Consider the following 20,812-nt stretch of genomic DNA (forward strand, 5'->3'; position numbering starts at 1 on the left):
TTAAATATTTTCTTCACAAACTAAGTCCAATCCCTTTTATGTTCGGATTATTTAATTTATTAGTCTACAACACCACCACAATTAAGGCTTATTCAATAACCACGTGGTTCATTTCCATATTATTTTTAGCCTCAGCCCATGTGGACTTACGTGGTTCTTTTCTTTACCCCACTCCCTAGAGGCACGTAGTTTTTGTTAGTCCTTTTACCTCCAAAAAAATGCTGGGCTCTATTATTACCCTTATTCTAGAGGACAATATTTTTTTACTATATTTATCAAATGACGCTTTTTTCAGAATTTTGATTTATTTTTTAATTTTTAAACTGAACTTTTTTTTATTAAATTAAAGCTGTATGTATTTGCTATAAAAAAAATAAAAACTTAGGTAAACTTAGGATAAATATTCTGATCTTGAGAATTTAATTCTGCAGTTCTGTTAGGTCTACTTTTTGATATTATATTAAATAACTCAACCTATTCAATTTATGTCTGTTTCCGCAAAAAACTATCCCTCAAGCATACCAAAGTTAACAAGCTAAAGTTAATTGAACAGTTTTTTGCATTCCTTTTATTAAAGAGATTAAATACTTTTTCTTTTTTTTTTTAAACAAGTATTTTTTAACTGTTCTAAAAACTGAGTGAGAGGTTGCGTTTTTATGTATTTTCTTTTTTTGCGTGAGTTTTCGAAATAAAATATAATAATTCAATGAATTGTTGTTAAGATATTATTGAATAATTGTATTGCTGACTTGAATATTTCAACAATTGAGTTTATTTTAATCGTAAAACCATAGTGTGTTGAAAAGAAGTCGTGATTGAATATACAAATATACAAAAACTTATCCAATGTATAATGTATAAAAGCTCCTAATTGACTAATTATATAATAGAAAAAAATAAAAAATAAGTTAAATAATATCATGATTTACAAACAAATATCATTGATTAATCCCGGAGTTTAAACACATTTTATAAAATGTAGAGGAGCTATCACTGAGGAGATTTTTTGGACTATCATATTCAATAATGCAACCAGAGTCTATAACAATAATCTTTGAGTAATCAAGAACAGTTTGTAGTCTATGTGCAATAGTTAAAACTGTTGAATCTCTAAAATTATCCTTGATTGCTTTTTGTATTAACTTGTCCGTCTCAGAGTCGACAGCAGCAGTAGCTTCGTCCATTATGAGAACTTTGTTCTTTCTCAAAAGAGCACGAGCTAAGCAAATCAACTGTCTTTGTCCCAGGGAAATATTCTCTCCATTCTCTGCAATTACTTTGTCTAGGCCGTCTTCTTTGAGAAAATCTTGTAAATAAGCATGTTTTAATGACTCAATGAGTTCCATGTCTTTGAAGAGACCAAAAGGATCCAAGTTTAAGCGTAGAGTTCCAGAGAAAAGAGTGGGATCCTGAGGAATTATCGTTAATTTACTTCGAAGAGTATGAAGGCCCATCTTCTTTATATCCACTCCATCAATGGTGATCTGCCCGGAATTGACTTCAAGAAGACGAAATAACGCTAGAGCTAAAGTCGATTTTCCAGAGCCCGTTCTTCCTACAATACCAATTTTATCTCCCGGAGAAATATGAACATTGATGTCCCTGAGCACCCAATCTAAATCCTTTCTGTATATAAATTTAAAAAAAAAACATACAATGTACAATACGTCAGAATCCTTCATCTGATATTTAATATGTAGATTCAAATACTCATACCTGTACTTTAATGAAAGATTCTTAATTGTGATTTCTCCCTTTAAAGGCCAACTGGAATTCAACTTTAAATCTTCTTCAAGCTCCCAAGGTGCTTCACTCTCCTTGTTTGAATATTCCTTGATTCGTTCGACAGCAACAATGTTATTTTCAAGATCTGAGTACATTCGAATGACCCAGCTTAAAATGGATGTTATAGCCAGAGAAGAGGACACATTCAGACCCAATTGACCCTAAAATAATAAAACGGAGGTTAAGAATACAAACAGTCGTATTGATATTACAGGTGTGATGGTATCTCTTGAAAGTACAGAAAATAGTGCAGATGCAAAAATAATGAAATTTCCTATTAAGTTTATACGAATGCCTAACCATCTATCGGCCATGATGACGGGGAAATTCCTTTTTTGATATTCATCCAACCGTCGCTCGAATTCAGAATAGAAGGCCTTTTCGAGGGAATATGCACGAACTGTATTGATTCCAGAGAGTGTTTCTCCAAAATGGGAATAGATAGGAGATGTTGCTACAGATGACAATCGCTTTAATTGACGAGAAGAACTAAGACTTACAATTAGAATCACAAAATAGACGACAAAAATGGCCAGGGTTGGGATAATAAATATGGGTACATTTATGCTTATTATTGTAACGGTTGCAATATAAGCAAAAGTACCAGTGATGGATCCAAAGATGCAAAAGCTCATTTTAGTATCCAAAACTTCAATATCCTGTCCAAACCGATTGAGAATACGCCCAAGAGGAGTTGTATCAAAGAATGACATTGGGGTTTTGATTATACATTGAAACAATGTCCCATGAAGAATTCGAGATGCATCCAGAAGACTGAGAGACAGAATAAGAGTACCTGCTGTTGATATAAAAATGTTGGAGACTCCAAGACCCGCATAGATTCCCAAATGGTAATATATATCTGTGTTGTTTTTTGCATCCGACCAAACTGAAAGCCAAACAGAGGAGCCCGTCGCTAAAATTTGTGATATAATGAAAAACGAAAAGGCAAGTATCCCGGCCAGCATTCCTATTTTAGATAAAAAGTACCAATAGACTCGAATTCCAACTTGTCCCGTATGTAAAGTTTCTTCATCATAAATTTTGAAATTTGTCTCAATGGGCTGTTTCGTTCCCTCCTCATTTATTTTTTCCATAACCTTTTCAGAGTCTGATTGATTGGTTATTTTGTTATTGGCATGATTGGATATCAATTCAGAGAAATCACAATTCTTTTCCATAAGTTCTTTGTATGTCCCCTTTTCAGTTATCTCTCCATCCTTGAGAAAATAGATTTCGTCCACTAAGTGAAGAAAGGACAGATTATGTGTAACCAATATCCGGGTTTTTCCTCGAAGAAGTCCGTTACTCCCTATGACTTCTTCAAATAAATGTTTGGCAACATGCGAATCCACGGCTGCCAGTGGATCATCAAGGAAATAAATGTCCGATTGGGAATAAACTGCTCTGGCAAGACTTATCTGCAAATAAGAATCCCACTTTTAATTAAATCAGAAAATCAAATAAGTTCAAATATTACCCTTTGTTTTTGCCCTCCACTCAAGTTAATTCCTTTTTCCCCAATCTCTGTTGAATCTCCCGAGGGAAATACTTCCATATCCGACTCTAAGGAGCAAGCTTTTAACACTTCATCATACCAATTCTTATTAAACTTTCTTCCAAATAAAATGTTATCTTTCACTGATACATTCTGCATCCAGGCATTCTGTGGTGTATACGCTACAGATCCATGGATTTCGACTGGATTTGTACCTTTTGAGGTAAATAGCATTTCACCTAAAAGAGCTGATATTAGTGAAGACTTCCCTGACCCTACAGGTCCAATTATTGCAATTAAATTCCCTCTATTAACATCCATTGAGATGTCTTTGAAAAGAGACTCAGAAGATCCTTTCCATGAAAATGAGGAAGAAGGATGAATACAGATAGCCTGATGGTCATGAGAATTTGATCGAACTAAAATCCCTTCCTCTAGTTCTTCTGAGGCAAGGAATTTATTGATTCTTTTAAGACTGACCGAGGCAGAAGCAATCCCTCCAATGACATGAGTAAGCATATTTAAGGGAAACCGAAGTATATTAAAAAGAGAAATGGAAACAAATATCTTTTCTGAATCAAGGATATGATTTTCTGGATCTGAGACAACGTACACAATAAATGTGAAGAGAGATATAAAAAAGGTTGTACTTGAAATGGTGAGCATCATAAAACCAAAATACTTGGATGAAAGTTTGAGCAGCTTAATTTCTTCAAACCGAATGGAACTAATTAATTTGGAAAAACTAGACTCCCAGGCATATAGCTTAATAATTTTTATGCCTTGAAGTATCTCATTCATTTTTTTAACTCGCTCGTCTTTCTTTTTCATCTGTTTCATTTGAGCATTTTTCATTCTCACAGCAATAAATCCATTTATGGGGATGAGCAGGAACATGACAAGCACTCCTGCAAGAGCACTATAGCCCAAAGTGTTGATCAATAAATATATTGCTGCAATTATTTGTAGGGGTCCAGACCAAATGGTGTTGAGGAGTGGCATAAGATCCACAATCTTTTGGACGTCAACAGACATGAGATTCACTATTTCCCCACTTGTCGTATCATCTCTTGTAGAATGTATTCGTAGAGCTTTTCGATAAATTAGAGAGGTGATAGAGGTTTTTAACTTCATACCAACGGTTACCATGTAGAAAAAATATCTTGCAATGAAAAAAGTGCCAAGAATCTTGTTTCCAAAGAGAATCACTGAGAGTGCGATCCCTTGCCCAAGGGGTATGTCTGGTGAATAACTAAAGAGAATCAAATACTGTAGTAACATAGGAGAACATATGAGAAGTAGGTCATGAAGGAGTTTTGCGAAGGCTCCTTTTAAGAGTAGGGGCCAGTAGGAGCGTAGTAATGCAGGAAAAATACTAGGGGATTTAGAGGTAGGATAATTACTAAACTTGGTCTGTGTATATATTTTGTTCCAATGTTTAAGAAAATGTGGATTCACAAGAGCAGTGTTCACTGAGGGAATAAAGTCCCAAAGGTCTTTTTGCTTAATAGGCCTTTTGAAGCCTTTCCACATGAGGGAGCTCATCCAAGAGAAAAATATATATGAGGGGTATCCACATTGAGTATCTGGTGATGGATTATGACAGCCTTCTACTCCAACAAGTCGAACATACTCAGAGTAACGTGGAGGAGGCTCTGGCCAAAAATGAGCTAATACATTCAGGAGTAGCAAGGTTACGTGAATGATGGAAGACATCAGTTCCTCTAGTTTCAATTGGGTCATGACCTCGTACATTAAGTATAGATCAATCCCAAAGGAAAACAATGCTACAAAGAAGAACCTGCACAGAAATCCAGATATCCGCATTCCTTTTACCCTGTATAAAAAATTGAGTACAAGAACTAGGGTATAGGTGAGGATCCGTAGCGAAGGATCCAAAATCTCCAATATCTTAGTGAATAAACAAAAAAAGAGGCTGAAACAATGATATGCCTAATTAAATAAGAGTACTACATACTTGGAAGTTGGGCTTGAAAAAAGCTTCGTGAATGACATCATAAATAGCTACAGACACGCAGAAAAAAGCAAAAAGATCTTTGAGCGTTCCGAGTAGAGATCGCTTAATCCCCTTGTCACGTGATGAATAGATTGGATGAACTTCAAAGGGAAGCCAGACATAGAAGAAACATAGGTTGGGAAATATGAGCCGAAAGAAAAAAATGCGGAAACAGGATGATACATTTGGATGGTCCAATGTTTTCCAGGAGTCAGAGACCTGATTCCAGAGAGGCTCTTCACAGATCCAGGATTCATTCATCTTCTGTGTATGTATTTCCACAAACCTTTTAACTATAAACTATATATGTATGTACATGATGATATCAAATGAACTACAATAAATTTTAGGTGATGCTAGGGATAAATGAAACTTTCCCCATCAATAGTTTAATATAATAAACATACTTAAGTGTACCTTTTCATGCTTATACTTGGAGCCTCAATTGTATCCATGCCTTCAGAAGAATACTCATTCCCCATTGCATGCAGGTACAAAGGTAATAATAATAATAGATTGAAAACACATTGACGTTTACCGAGGAACCGTCAACCTTTTTATGGTTGTTCTGTTTTATAGTAAGTTAGTGTGGGTATGTGAACTTAAAACGAATACAGGACGATACCACCTTGCCAAGCGTTAATTTCTTGTCGAAATGATGAGCAGAATAAATGCAGCTGTATTACAATGACTTATGAGGGATTATATTGATGAGTAACGTCGAGATGAGTATTTAAATAAGCTTCATCAGAAGCGTATGCCGGCGCTCAGTCCAAAGGAAATTCTGTTAAAATACTTCACTACTTAACTTACAATTTATTATTTATTTATCTTAAAGAAAAGTGTTTCTTTAATTCACAATACTACTACATACATATTGTATTAATTTTACAAGAATATCTTCTTTACATCTCTCATCAAGAGACGCACACTCGTTTACAAAATTATAAGAGCTCTACATAGACAATATATTATAACTCTTATACAAAATAACGAATATTTATATGTACATGAAATGATATTTATTTAAACATGAACAAAAATATATAATACTATTTTGTACCAGAAAGACTTTAATGATCAATATCCTTGATGCAAGGTCGCCTAAAAATATTTGCTACCTCACGAATCCATTTATTAGCAACCCATTTTGAGCCCATAACAACAGGACATGCTCCATGAATCATGTGCATATCAGATCGTCCACTCCGCTTAATGTTGTGCCAAAAAACAGCAGATCCTTTGCGTGGAGATGTGGCAACACCCAATCGCGGAAAGGCTGTGTTTCCACCCTTTTGCACCTATATCAAATGTTGATTAAGTATTATCATTTCTCAAGGAGTTTGAAGGAAGTAATTATGGTAATAATCAAGGAATGAATACTCACATCTGACAAATAAATCATAAAGGTAGACATTCGATCCCCTGTGATATAAGGGGATTGTGTTTCCTCCACACTCTTAGGAATGAACTGTGGTTCTTTGTAAATGAACATGGAGTCGTGGTGACAATCATAATGACCTCCGAGCCCGTAGTTTGCTACCTGAAGCATTTCATACTCTTCTTTCTTTGCTTCGGGATCAAGTTGTGCCATACTGCGTAGCCCAATAACATTTTCTATCTTTTCTGAAATCTTGTCGACGATACTTAACATCCCGTCTGGAATCCATACATGGGATGATATCCGCATATCTGAAATTGTCTTATCTGTTCCAACACCCGCAGAAGTTAGATCAGATTTAACGGACTCTATTAGATCATGGGTCTCTGATTGAGTAAAAAGGTCGTGGAATGTAAGAATAAGATGTGGCTCTCTATGGTTGATTTCTACTTTTAGGGGAGATAATTTTAATCCAAATACACCTCGATCATCATAATAACAGTATAGTTTGGATTCTTCGAACGAAGAAATAAGTTTTTCTCCACGACATAGAGCCTCGAAATTTCTTCGATCCGTATTACTTATCACTAAATTTGGATCTTCTGTTTTATCTGGAATAGCTCCTAGGATGTATGGATCTTTATCACCCATAGACTTCGGTTTTTTAGATAATTTACGATTAACTTGTCTTAAGGCTAATTTAACTTGTTTTAGTGCTTCTTCAGAGGAATTTGGATGCAAATTTGCTTGAGATTGAGCAGTGTTTAACCAATTTAGAGCTACGCCTGGATAATCCGTGTTTGCTGCAAATCTGTAAACATACATATATTAACCACAGGATTACTAATTAATCTTCTATGCATATTTTGCAATTACCTTCCAAGGTAAAGAGTGTCCCTGAGTCCTAGATTCGCAGAGGTTTGGTGGCCCAATATGTTACCATTTGAAAATTCTGTTGTATTAATATCATAAATCTTATGTATTCGATTCAGTGCCTTGGCTGCAGTTTGAAGGTCCTTTCCATCTGGAAGTCCGCCATTTCGCTTTTTTAGCCTTTTAATGTCTGTCATGATTTCTGTTATTTTTAAATAAATACAACATATTTATAATTCATTATTATTCATAACTCATGAGGACACTTATGAAAACTTTTATTAAATATTTAGATCTATGACTTACGCTTAATATCAATTTTCTTCAGAGAATCTTCCGTGTTTTTCCAATTTACAATAAGCCGACGAAGAACTTGATAATTGTAGATAGGATTACCCACAATTTGCTCAAATATCTTGGATTCAATGCAAGATTCAAGAGGCCAACACCCCTCATTTCTGTATAGGGACTCCACATCTCTTGTATATTCTTTAATAAGCTCTAGAGAGTCTTGAAGTTGTTTTTGCCTCTCTTGAAGAACTTTGAAAAGTTCTCTTTCTATCTTAAAAACACGGTAAAGGGATTCGGAGTTGAGAATAGAGTTCTCCGAAATGACAGGATTCGGAAATGAAATGAGAGTGGAAACAAAAACAGTTATCAAAATATGAGATAAGTTACGGGATGACATGCAGTTCATTTCTTCTTAAACTTGTAACATTCCCGTGTATTGCCTTTTGAAAGACTACTGCTTTATGGTATATAATATAACTTCTGTATACAATGGTTGCATTCCTATATTTATATATATATATATAAGACCTGCCGGTTGCTTTACAGGTGAAACGATTTCTCTCTTGTCGACAATGTGAAGGAACGAACTTCATGCCATACGAATAATACCTAATTTTAACGTATTGAATAGATAAAATTAATTATCCCATCATTAACACTACTTGTAAGTATTAAATATTATGAAAAGAAATTCGGGATTTTAGATTGACAATATATCGATAACTTATTTTTCATTCTAGATATATAATTTATTTATGTGGAAGAACAGTAATTTCTCAAAGCAACATCAAGCTACAAACCATTACATGGCAGTTTTCAATTAAATTGAAGAGTGGAAACACTTATATGAATTTGTTTCGTACCCAACATATATATTTCCCTCAATGAGATGACATCTTATGTTGATTTGTGCTGTCATGATACAAATATTTTCGTAGCAGTTTCGGTCCCAATATTGGTATCGGCATTTGAGACTTTTTCAACTAAAAATATAAAACAAAAATGTGATTATGGGAAATTGACATGGATTTACAGATGTGCAAGTTTGTACCTAGTTCAGGTTCAGTAGTTATATCGGTCCCAGTTCTTTCATTGCAACGGCTTCGGTCTCGGGCTTTTTTTGTACAGACTCAGTTTGAAAATGGTACTTAAAACAAGGTGATTTTAATATTATTTATATATATATATATATTATACTAAGTATATATGCAATTCTGAATTCATTGTAAAAATTGGGAAGAAATGATATGGCAATAATAGTTTCGTAGTACTTAAGAAAAAAATAGCAGTTGGTATAGTTAACTTATTTGGAAAACTTTTTTCCTTTTTGGATGAAAGGTTGCGTGATACAATAAAAGTAACGACGTTTTTCATTTACATAAAATTATGGCAATGTAATATTAAAAGGTAATAAATTTAACAAAAAATACAACAAACGAAAATAAGGACAAGAACCGAGACACATAAGCCATATATCTGACGGTCTCGGTTCGACTTTCTCGATTCCAGTTCTTGCAATTGAAGAACCGGAACAGCTTGAACCGCTAGACTGAAAAGGGCACAACCTTGCAAAGATGCGTTATTTATATTGTTTTTATAAAAGAAAATTTTTATTCTTCTTTTGTTTATAAAGGATAATTTTTGTTTTGGGTCAGAAATTTAATAGGTTACGTCATCGTTGGGCTAATTTTTTATGACATATTGGAGCAGCAAGTACAGGTTCCAATAATAGTTTAGTCGGAGACATATAAATATATTTTATAAATCCCAAATTTAATATAGTGACGTTTTAAATGTGGTAGTACCCTGGTTACACTTATAGTACATGCTGATATTGCATTGTATATATAGAGAGTTGATATCTTTCTAAGGGGGGAAAAAGCAAGGAGAAGGTGGGAGCGAGATATATGGTTGTACTGAATTAAGATCCTAGTTAATATCAGGTGCTTGATATGTGATTTTGGAGAGAGAAAATAAATGAATGCTATAAATAGCCTTTTACATTAAAATTAGCTTTAGGGTAGGCTAAATATTTTAGTTATATTTATTCCAGGAATACTAAAAACAACTGGAAGTGCGTCTTAAAATCGTGTTGACTTTTTTTCTACACGAGGAGGCTGATACATTCTTAAATTGCTTTATAAATTAAAATAAAGGAAAAGGTGGTTCACCAAAGTTTTTGTTTTTTTGTAATTACTTATTAGTTAATAAATAATGGTGTACAAGTGTTCTGCTCCTGGATGCAGGTAGAGCTATGACGGCATTACTAAGGATCCGGATGTGAGCTTTCACAAATTCCCCATGAAGGACTCCGAAATTCTAAACAAATGGCTTGGGGACATCCCAAGAGATACGCTTTACTAGACACCAACAGTGAATTCAAGACTATGCAGTCTGCATTTTAAAGTGACTGATTTTATTACTGATCAATCCCATGATAAAGGAAAATAATTCCAACGATTCCCTTCACGTTCTAAATTATGCACTTTAATATAATATTGCAAGGTCTTCCCTTGTAATTTTAGTAATCAATAATACTTATAGATTATATATATTCACAGGTGGTTGAAAGAGGAAGCCCTCCCATCAAAGTGGCCGAATCTGGCAAACTACCTCCAAGACCAACACAGGCATTAACTAGCACCAATAGAATACATTTGGAGAATGAAAGACAAGAAGCTCTGGGTATGCAATGCTCATGGAAGAGACCGTTCTTTCGGCACAAGATCTCTATGACAAACACTCTTCGGAATCATTGCCCTAGGGGTTCTTGTTGCTTAAAACTACAAAAGTTGCACTTGTCAAAATAATAAATTCAGATATGAAAGGGCTTGACATTGCAGCTTGCCTGGAGGTGGAAGAAGATCTCTCTTTCACAATTTTCTGTAACGACATCGAGCTAAATAAGATCTTAGTATCACATTGCATAAATTCAGAAAATAAAATTAACTCTGTCACAGAAGCCATCAACATTGGGTTCCACGGATGGTCAGACAGAGAAAGAACAATTTTACAACATTTGTGAACAGCTCCTTATTTTTTCTAACTCTGCAGAAATGGACCAAATTCAATCGTCCAAGCTCGTTTTTATAATGGAGCAAATCTCTTAAAACAGCCTAAACGTAGAAGATATTCTTATGGACTAATTTTCGTGGCTTTGATATGGCACAATGTCAGTTCTGGCCTCTACGAGCAAATATATACGTCCAATGCTCTGTCACTTTCGTCTCCCAGATATCTTAGGACCGTATCCAATGTGATTACAGTAGAAACAGGATTACCTTCGTCCACGACAAAGTACTTAAAACCACGAATTAGAGGCTTGAAGAGCAGATAAAAAAAATGTAACACTCATGATTGACGATATTTATTTGGCCCAAAGAGTAGAGTTTGTTAGAAGAAAATTTGTAGAACTACAAATAATCAAAATTCTAAAACTGTCCTCACCTTCATGATCAAGTCTGCCTCGGGTAAGTACATGGACGTTGTTGCTCTCATCCTTAAACTTAAGAGCGGAGTTCCTACACTTATAAAACGGTTTTATGGTTTACAACAACAGGAATGGCCTGTTGAAGAAATAGTTAGCATGGTACATAAATCAATTTAAGATATCTGCCTCTAAAATAAAAAAATGATTCTACAAATATCCAAAGGATACTACTGAAACGTAAATAGTTTCCTTATTTGACACAATTCATCTCGTTCAAGTCGATCCATACAAAGCCGAAGAAAGAATAATTTCAAAAATCTTATCCCTGAAAGCAGATAAATATTATATGGAAATTGAAAATATTTCGGGGAAATCTCCCCGCTATAAAACTTTCTCTAGAGGATCTTCAATACCAGCAAGGAATAGTATTTATATTGTCAGATATATATCACAATCATTATCAAAAACTTGCTATGTCTGCACATCTCTCAAAATATATATAATTATGATATGACCTTAAATCAGGAAAAATATAAAAGTAAATACTCAACTACTGTTAGTTATCATAATACCTTCAACTGGAAATGAACTTCGTAGAAACTTATGCAGAAGTGAGATACGTTTAAGTATTTTAGCAATGATTACAGATTCCTATTATGTTTACAGTTTTGTTTACACTATATGTACTCATATTCTAGAATCACTATATTTTTAGTTGAGGTTACTATGATAGTTTTTAATAGGTAACAGTAATTGAGTATTTACCCTTTATTTTATTCAATATCCTATGGAAAACCATCAACAACTTGCAAATCTGGTCACTGTTTCTCTACCTATTTTCCTAAAATAGTCGATAAACTTTTCAACGTTGTGATGAAGAATTTTTCATAGCTTACTGAAGATAAAATATTTGCCATCATTCATACAACAACAAAAACATTGCCAAACTGCATTCCAACTAACAAATGATTGTTCTTCAAATATTATATTTTTATTATTACATACGAAATAAAAACTATTTTTAAACTTTTGTAAAAAAAAAAATATATATATATGCAAAATGCATGTCGAAAGTAATATAAATTTAGTTTTAATTTGTCTGGGTATAAAATGAAATTATTAAGTAAGAGGATAAATATAATTTAGGATAAGTCAATAAATTGATTAATTTAAGATTGTGAGAAATTGTTACGAGTCGTTGTTATGTTCATAAATCATACTAGTTATTTCTCCTTTTTGTACCAAATGACTTAGGGGCTTTTTCCCTGTTTCTTTTTGTATAAAAGCTGTGATTTTTCTCTACGAAAATCCCATTCTTAGTAATAAATTATATAAGTCTGAATTTTGTACGTTATCACAAATTTTCAAACTCAAAAAAATACATAGCTACAGGAGGTACATTTGAATTTAAATTCAAATAATCATTCAATATTGCGTATATTGTTATCTAGATAGCTTAAAATAAAATATGAAAAATAGGGGGTAAAGGTTATATTAAATATCCCGCCGTTACTTTTATAGTATCACGTAACCGTTCATATAAAAAGAAAAAGAAAAGGGCCAAAAAATCAGTTGGTAGTTAGCCAATTTTTCCCAACTAGTAAATAATTACCAATGATGAAAATTCAGTATAGAATGGCCGTATTAAAAAAAAACTGAAAATCAACATGGTAACCCTGACAATTGGAAGAATGTTTAAGAGGAGATAAATAATAATGCTTACAAGGTGCCTATATATAGGCATGGGTATCGAGCGAGTGAATGTATAAAAACGGGAGCGAGACAGATGGTACAAAATCTGCCGCATTTTAAAGACGACATTATTCCATCAGCTGATGTCTGATCCGTCTGTTTTTGGTGTTAAAATTTTTCCCGGGTCATAGGCTTCAGTTATTGTTTACCACTTGTAGCGATAGCATCATTTTAAGTGCCCAAAAAAGTCGTTATATTCAATGAAAGAGATCGTAGGTGCGCTGCTATTCAGATTATGCTTAGTGATCACATGAAATTAAGCAATGCTGACATCTCTGGCCTTCTATCAATGCCAGTTAGAACGGTCAGAAGTCTTATGAAGCAGCTGGAGGAGTCATTGGACCTGTAGGACGTTGTTGACAGGAAGAAGAAGGAGGAGAAGAGCACCAGGATTCTCCGGGACGTCATCTTCATCAACAAGGTCAGGGATATCATCGACGAGGATCCCCAACGTTCCATAAGAGCCATGGCGAGGGACCTGGGCGAGACCGAGTGGACCGTGAGGGCTTGTGTGAAGGAGGACTTAAGGTGCAAGTCCTACAGGCGTCAGACAGCCCAACGGCTGCTACATTGAATAGATAGCTGCTCTATATCCCAATAAAGATATTCGTTTTTATTTTATCAATAAATATTATAAAACAAGCTTGTAGTTGTTGTTTTTGGAAGCGGCAGATTTTGTCCACACACCCTGTACTTTTTACTAAAGTTACGGTTTTGGAGGATAGAATATCAGGTGGTTCTACTATAGAAATGAAATCTTCTATATTTCAAATTGCACTAAAACAGTTAACATAAAAAGTAGTCGAAATTTTCAAATTCAGGAATACTTGATTTACTTCGTGAAACTCATAAAAATAACTTTTATATTTCTATATTATAGATCTATTAACATTGAGATCTCCTAAATTTATTCTCTTAAAGTCGCTAATATCAAATGTTATACAATGACTCATTGTCAATGAGTCATCAAAAACTAACGGATAACACTTAGCAATAAAATCTGTATTCATCCTACATTCTTCAAATACAATTAAAAGACTTAAAACTATCTTAAATAAATTCCACATCTAGATGTTCGAATGCATGGAGCATACCCAAGTGTTTACCCGAAGAAACGGATGTTGGACAAACACCTTCCTCGACATTTGAAGCAAAACCCCCTTTGAGACCATTCGGGCAGTTGTTCTTTGTTGTTCATAAATCCAGATACAACTTAACTTACAACTGCAAAATCAGGGCCTGTATTTTTGATGAAAAAAAAAATATGAAAAGTCTTCAGATATGTTCTCTAAGAGATAGGACCACAGCCAGATAGAAGAAATCGAATAAAAAGACTTATAACTTGATCATCCATCTCAAGAGAGCAGATTCGACTCCTTCCTTGTAAAGGAGATTAAAATATTGCAACATTGAAGAGCTCAATTCACGATGAGTAGGGAATTTCAATGTTTCAAAATATAATTATTATTTACTTTATTTGAATTTGTACGAAGCACGGTATTATATAGAAATATTAATTATTACGAAATATGACGTCTTTATCGTTACATTGAAATAAGGAACATTATTAAGATAAGTTATTAAAGTATCATAACGTATGAACATTATAGTAAGTTAAATAAGTATGGTTAATTCAACAAATTATTAGAGACACTATATATATAAAAAATGTAATGAGACATTTTTATACATAGAAATAGAATGTGCATTGGCAATGCAGACAAAACTATCGAAAAAAGAGTGGCAAATTATCCTTAGGAGTCTAGAATTATCTCCTACTAGTTTTCCAATCACCAATGAGGCACACATGTAATAAAAAAGTCAAGGGTCCAGGTTATATAGGTAATTATCCATACAGATTATACATCACAAACTCCACCTTATAAATGGAATTGTGATTGAGATAAGTTATTTCTGCGTTATATAAATCAAAGAAACTGAAGGACTCTTATAAATGAAATATTTATCTTAGAGTAAGAGACGAAGCAGAGTAGACTTAAGACCAAAAGAACTTCAGAATTTATATGAAGGAGCAGTGGATGGACGAAAAGAACTCTTTTTGTTCCTCACTTGCGCTTTCAGTGGATTATTCTGTCTTTTTATGGAGCTCATTAGATCTTATAGTAGGTAGGTTACAAACATAGATGGTGCCACAATCAAATTGGCATACTTTCATATAGAGGTTTTTTTTTGTTTTTTTCAGCTAACTATTCTTCATTAGCCGAGCTACAACTCTGTGTAAAATATTTTTTGTTTCAATAGCTCTTATACATTCAAAATCGACTTTTTTTCTCTTTTTTATTTAAAGTTAATTTTTGTCAATTTCCAGATGTCTCCGATAAAATACGGATATTACGCAGAATACTTTAAGTATTTCTCTATCAATAAGGAAAATCTTATAAAATTCTTTCATCTGACATAGGTAGACATTACTGCACTTGCAAAATGATGTTTCGTAATCCCAAATTTAGTAGGCTACAAGACATACAAAACAGATTTTTATGTAAAGCTACGAGTACATTTTTATGTCAGCTGCAACTTTGTGTAATAATTTTTTTTTTTGTTTAAATACCTATGTATAATACATTCAAAATTACCTTTTTAAAATTCGTCTTTTAAAAAAGCTAAATTATCGTCAACTTACAGACATCTCCGGTAAATTACAGGTATGATCCAGAAAACATGTTGTTGTTTTTTTTGCCTTTGTCTATAAACTATCAAAATTTTATAAGATTATTCCGGCTGACATCAACATTATAGGAATAGCAAAAATGTGATTTTTAAAAACATATTCGATTTGATGGCTAGGAGACATAGAGAATACATTTGTCTATGGCTACTAATATATTGTTTTATTATCTACAACTCTTTTTAAAAAAATCATTTTAAATAGCTTTAATACGTTCAAAATTGAAATTTCACTTTTTAAATTTGTGTTTTAAAAAAGATAAATTTTCTTCAAATTCCGGACATTTCCATTCAATTAAGGGCAAAATTCGGTATACTTTAGACTTTTATCTATCAAGTGGCATAATTTTATAAAATTATATATTCTAATATCGACTAGCTATTATTAGACTGGTAAAATCTTGTTTCCTAGGCACGATGATTGATAAACAAAATATGAAATATGAAAAAGGCATTCTGAAGTCATTTATAAAAAAACATTTAACCGAAGGTTTGATGTCATACTATAAGGAAGTGTGTTCGTATGTTATATATTTTTAATTATAATTTAAAAAAATTATTACCCACTGTATTTTAGATATTTATGCTAAATAAAATAATATATTTATTAATTTATGACCTCTTTAATTTAATTAAAGGTTACGTTGGAATATAAATAGTGAAATAAATGTAAACAGGGGTGGAATATAGGATGTGGTATCTATGTACCTTTTAAACATTAAATTCAAAAGAACAAGTGATGGCATTTTTTGTTGAGCTATGAGAAGCAAATTCAATTTTCAGCTTTGAAAAAGTGGAATAACTCAGTACTTATCCAACAAATAGAAGATTTTTTTGTATCATCAAAATTCTACACTCAAATTACATCGTAGGAACCTATTCAAAGTCCTTGATTCAGAAATTTTTGATTTTGTAACCTACCTACTTATAGCAACATACGATTATTCCGTGGAAGATTTAGAGGAATTTATGTATTTTTAAGTATAGAAGCAATGATTCAAGATGTCAGAAGTAACTATCACAGACCGTGATGGGAAGGGGCATCTACACAATGAACGATCCTTCCATTACAGAAAGTGAGATCCACCGAGTGACGCACATAGACGAGATCCCTTGAACAGAACAGCAAGAGGCGATCAGAAGGCGTGTGGCTAGGATATCCTAATGGAAAATTTAAACTCCTAGGGAAAATGGATGGATGCAGATCCAATGAATTGCAATCCAGGGGTAGGTGGAACTTTTTTAAGTCACTTAACTAATAAAACTAATTATATTAAGATATTCTATATTGCACTAAGGTAAGCGGCTAATATAGTCTTTATTAGAGGGAGATGTTGTACAAGAAATATTAATAAATAATAAAGGAAAAAAGAAGAAAGTAATAAAGAAAAATCTACCAACTTTTTTCCTTTTTTAATCTAAAAACAGTAATTTATATGACCAAACAGCCCATCTTTATCTATATATATAAAGGCGAGGCAACAAGGATCTTCTAAGGCAGTATGGTTGGCGTTAGCTGACTCAGCTGACGTAGTGACGTTACCGTTGCGGCAGTTCAGATAATTTCATTGAAATGGAGTGCACTAATTTGGATCTGTTTAGCAAAAATGGGTCCATCTCGAGGTTCAAAGCGTGTTTGTGCCATGGCCTGCTGTCTCAGTATTTTACATTTTCTCAGAAAAATTTGATGCTCCATCGTCTTTGGATCTCTGTCTGTAGGAGAAAAGACCCAATTAATATTAAGAATACCAAGATTTGTGATAGGCATTTTACATCCAATGATTTTGAGCGAAATCTTCAGGCTAAGCTTCTTGACTTAAAGGCCAAGAAGAAATTAAAAAGTGATGCAGTCCCCTCACTCCATATTCCCTTTGCTTCTCACGGTTCAGATTAACCCAAATCCTCCAGAGATATTCCTAAGGATATTATTATTTCAAAGTATCAATGATGATTGTGTGAAATTCATTTTTACCACTTATCTAAATCAAGATTGTCTGGAGAATATAATCTCACGGATTCATGCCATCGCAGGAAACAATACTCATCCAATCCCTAGTGGAAGCCCTCAGAAGAATAAAAGTAATCTTAATTGAAAAAAATCATGATCTTGTCTTAAGAAATCCAGCTGTTAAAGAGGAGTTAAATGATTAGGATGATGGCGAAATAGTTACGAAATCAATAACGAGTGACTTCTTTTCGTCAAATATACAAGAAAATGAGTATAATGAGGATGCAATTTTAGGAAACTTTAGAAGATTCTGGACTTCTTGAAGCTCTTGAAGCCGAAAAAGTAATTACAGAAGAAGAATTTCAAGTTTCCAATTATTGTTCAGATCAGAGTCTGGATTATATTGCAGGGTTTTTGGCAAAAAAAAATAAAGATCTTCATCCAAATCTAGGGGAAAAGACATATGACTTCGGATTTTATGAAAAAGCGTCGAGCCCTTGGATTGAATTTGTCTCTAAGGGAGGCATTACGATCATTTCGTATGAGTTTTTGAAATTTTGTCATTGTCTGGAAAAACATTTCAAAGCTTTTGATTGTAACCGTGAAGACGTAATTGACAAAAACCCCAAACGTATTTGAAAGGCAGCATAATCATTTAATTGAATTATATCCTAAGTGGCCCAAAGAATCATCATATCCTTTGTGAAAACAAGGAAAATAATTAGAGCAATGTAATAGTAATACAAGGTTAGACCATGATGTAATCGGGCTTGCTAGAATTTCGAATCTGATGTATTGTTCCGACTGCTGAGCAAGACAGACAGATTTTGCCAAAACACGCAACCACTCATAGTTTATGACATCACTACTGCTATAATTTTCAATTTGATATTTAGTACCGACTGCTGGGGAAGAAAAACAGATTTTGACAAAACACGCAACCCCTCATACACTATGACGTCAATATTAAAAGCGTGGTGGAAGTCAAACATCAGTCGTAAACACATTATGGTATAACCTTGTATTTCTATTAACCTTGAATTAGAGTAAATAGCCTTAATAAAAAGCTCAAACTGAAGAACGCAAGTGCTAATCGGAGAAAACTAGAAAACTTAGACAGATAAGGTAAATTTACAACTTGGTTTTTATTATTCATGTATGTAAAGAAAATATGTATGCTATAATCTTTTATTCTTTTATTCACTACTCTTATATTAGGTAATAAAATGGCAAAATATATAATATACATAAAAAATATTAATCTAAGCTTACATACAGATAGTTCATTAATATATACTCTATGCAAATTAACGTTAGTCTTTTTAAATAATTAAATAATAATAAAGTATCAAGCAAGGATATCATCAAGTTTCAAAACAATTAAAATAAGTATTGAAAATTATTTACTTTTATAGATATTAATATCAAATAAGTTTAGTATTTTTGCTTTTTATACTTTTTGGAATAGTCCTAAGTTTATCATTGTGTACTATATATGAATTTTAATTGCATGTATTTAATATATTCAATTAATTTGTGTTGCCTTACAATGAATTAAGTCTGGATTTTAAATTATGACTTTACAACAGAGCCCTATAATTAGAGTTACGACAATAGACCTGAGCGCCACCTTTTGTCAATCTTATGTGACTACAATTGAGGCCATAAAACTCATTTAAAAATTCATTACATTGAAAGTAGATAAAACCAAATAATATCATTTTTTCTTAAAATATAGTACGTTCATTTTAGTTTAAACAACTCATTCAAATTACATAACATTAAATAAATGTTTTATGGCAATAAAGAATTACATTTTTCATTAAATATTTATTCTTATGGACTTTCTATTTTAAATTAGATTCGACAATTATTTGATACAATATTTTTAAATTTCTGTTGCTTTATAAACTTTTTGTTCTAAATTTAATTTTAATTATTGATTTCTTCTGTCAGAGGATCAACTGGAATTTATATTATATTATAGTCTTAAATTATAGAAGATGAAGCAATTGCTTGTAGTTAAAAAAATGACAACACATACCAAATTTTAAATCTAAAATGAACAGAATAATCCTTTAGATTATACTAAAATATTAATAAATGTTTTTAGAAAAATATTTATTTTGATGTTTCTCTCATGAACATACTACGATTACTGAAACTATATGTAACTTTTTTACTCTCTTTTATAATTTTGGTTTGTTCTTGTAAATGTATGTGCAGCCGAATATGAATATAGAGACTAATAAGAAAATTAACTATGTCATGGCATTTAGGAATTTCTGTAGACGACTTTATCATTCCAGTAGCCATTTCGGTAATAGATTTTTCATTTTTTTTTTTTTTTAATCTTTGATCTAAAAATGAATTCTGCGTTCGAAAATTCCTCCAAAAAATTTTTAGAGCCGTTCACAAATCCATTTGAAGACGTATAATTTTGTAAGGATATCAGGCTGGTTCATTCGTAGTATCCATTTCTTTGAGATACTCTTATCTTTTGGAAAGGAAAAAAGGGGGGTATCTTTGTCTCCAGATTTGCTTGAACATTTAAACGAGCTACACAAAGGTATTTCTATTCCTAACTTTAGCATTTTAGGCCGATTAATTGGAAAAATTACTTAGTCTCCACAGTTAATAAGATTTGTGACCGTGTCTTCTCCCTGTTTGTCTTCTGTGGCAAAATGTTAGACACCCCTCTATGACCAAATCTTCAAGTCGAATTGTCTTACAGTTCCATATCCCAAATATCGAAGTTCTATGTCTACTGCAATTAGAGTAGAGACTAGACTACCGTCATTTATAGTTAAATATCTTGGAACAAGGATCGAACGCCTTAATAGCAGAGAGCGTAATGTCCAATGTTCTTTGTCAATCTTATAATAGATGAGGTTTACTCCGCAGAAAGAGTTGAGTTTGTTAGAGGTAAGTTCTTGGGCTGCGAAACAACCAAGCAACTCCAACGGTCCTAACATTTATGATCAAATCTGCTGGGGAAAGCTACATGGATGTGGTAGCAATCATCTCCGTTGCCAAATTAAACGCTGAATTCCTCTACAGCAAATATACTCAAATTATGAAAACCCTCTATCAAATGGATTAATCGTTGTGGCCGCATTATTTGATAACTACCCAATCAACAAGAAGAT

The 20,812-nt window shown here is 33.0% G+C and overlaps 2 protein-coding genes and 1 pseudogene across 5 annotated transcripts; 1 reads left to right on the forward strand and 2 right to left on the reverse strand.

Moving 5' to 3' along the window:
* Window positions 1-723: 723 nt before the first annotated feature.
* Window positions 724-6,031, reverse strand: LOC121115202 (multidrug resistance-associated protein 1). 4 transcript variants are annotated; one of them, XM_040709404.2, is made up of 6 exons: window positions 5,718-6,031; window positions 5,262-5,593; window positions 3,266-5,194; window positions 1,998-3,206; window positions 1,717-1,946; window positions 724-1,626 (listed from the first exon to the last, which is right to left on the reverse strand). In XM_040709404.2, the coding sequence occupies exons 2-6, from the start codon at window positions 5,559-5,561 to the stop codon at window positions 939-941; spliced, it is 4,356 nt and encodes a 1,451-aa protein (XP_040565338.1). In that variant the 5' UTR covers window positions 5,562-5,593; window positions 5,718-6,031; the 3' UTR covers window positions 724-938. The 4 variants fall into 4 exon arrangements, with proteins under 4 accessions (XP_040565338.1, XP_040565330.1, XP_040565354.1 ...); XM_040709396.2 differs by having other exon boundaries at window positions 5,708-6,019; XM_040709420.2 differs by having other exon boundaries at window positions 5,262-5,600; window positions 5,718-5,848.
* A 73-nt stretch (window positions 6,032-6,104) lies between these two features.
* On the reverse strand, window positions 6,105-8,303 carry LOC121115230 (prolyl 4-hydroxylase subunit alpha-2). The gene is made up of 4 exons (XM_040709430.2): window positions 7,861-8,303; window positions 7,558-7,756; window positions 6,688-7,492; window positions 6,105-6,601 (listed from the first exon to the last, which is right to left on the reverse strand). The coding sequence occupies exons 1-4, from the start codon at window positions 8,249-8,251 to the stop codon at window positions 6,374-6,376; spliced, it is 1,623 nt and encodes a 540-aa protein (XP_040565364.1). The 5' UTR covers window positions 8,252-8,303; the 3' UTR covers window positions 6,105-6,373.
* A 1,623-nt stretch (window positions 8,304-9,926) lies between these two features.
* Window positions 9,927-10,987, forward strand: LOC121132094 (uncharacterized; annotated as a pseudogene).
* The last annotated feature ends 9,825 nt before the right edge of the window (window positions 10,988-20,812 follow it).

This window comes from Lepeophtheirus salmonis, chromosome 1 (assembly GCF_016086655.4).
Source record: "Lepeophtheirus salmonis chromosome 1, UVic_Lsal_1.4, whole genome shotgun sequence".
Classification (NCBI taxonomy): domain Eukaryota; kingdom Metazoa; phylum Arthropoda; class Copepoda; order Siphonostomatoida; family Caligidae; genus Lepeophtheirus; species Lepeophtheirus salmonis.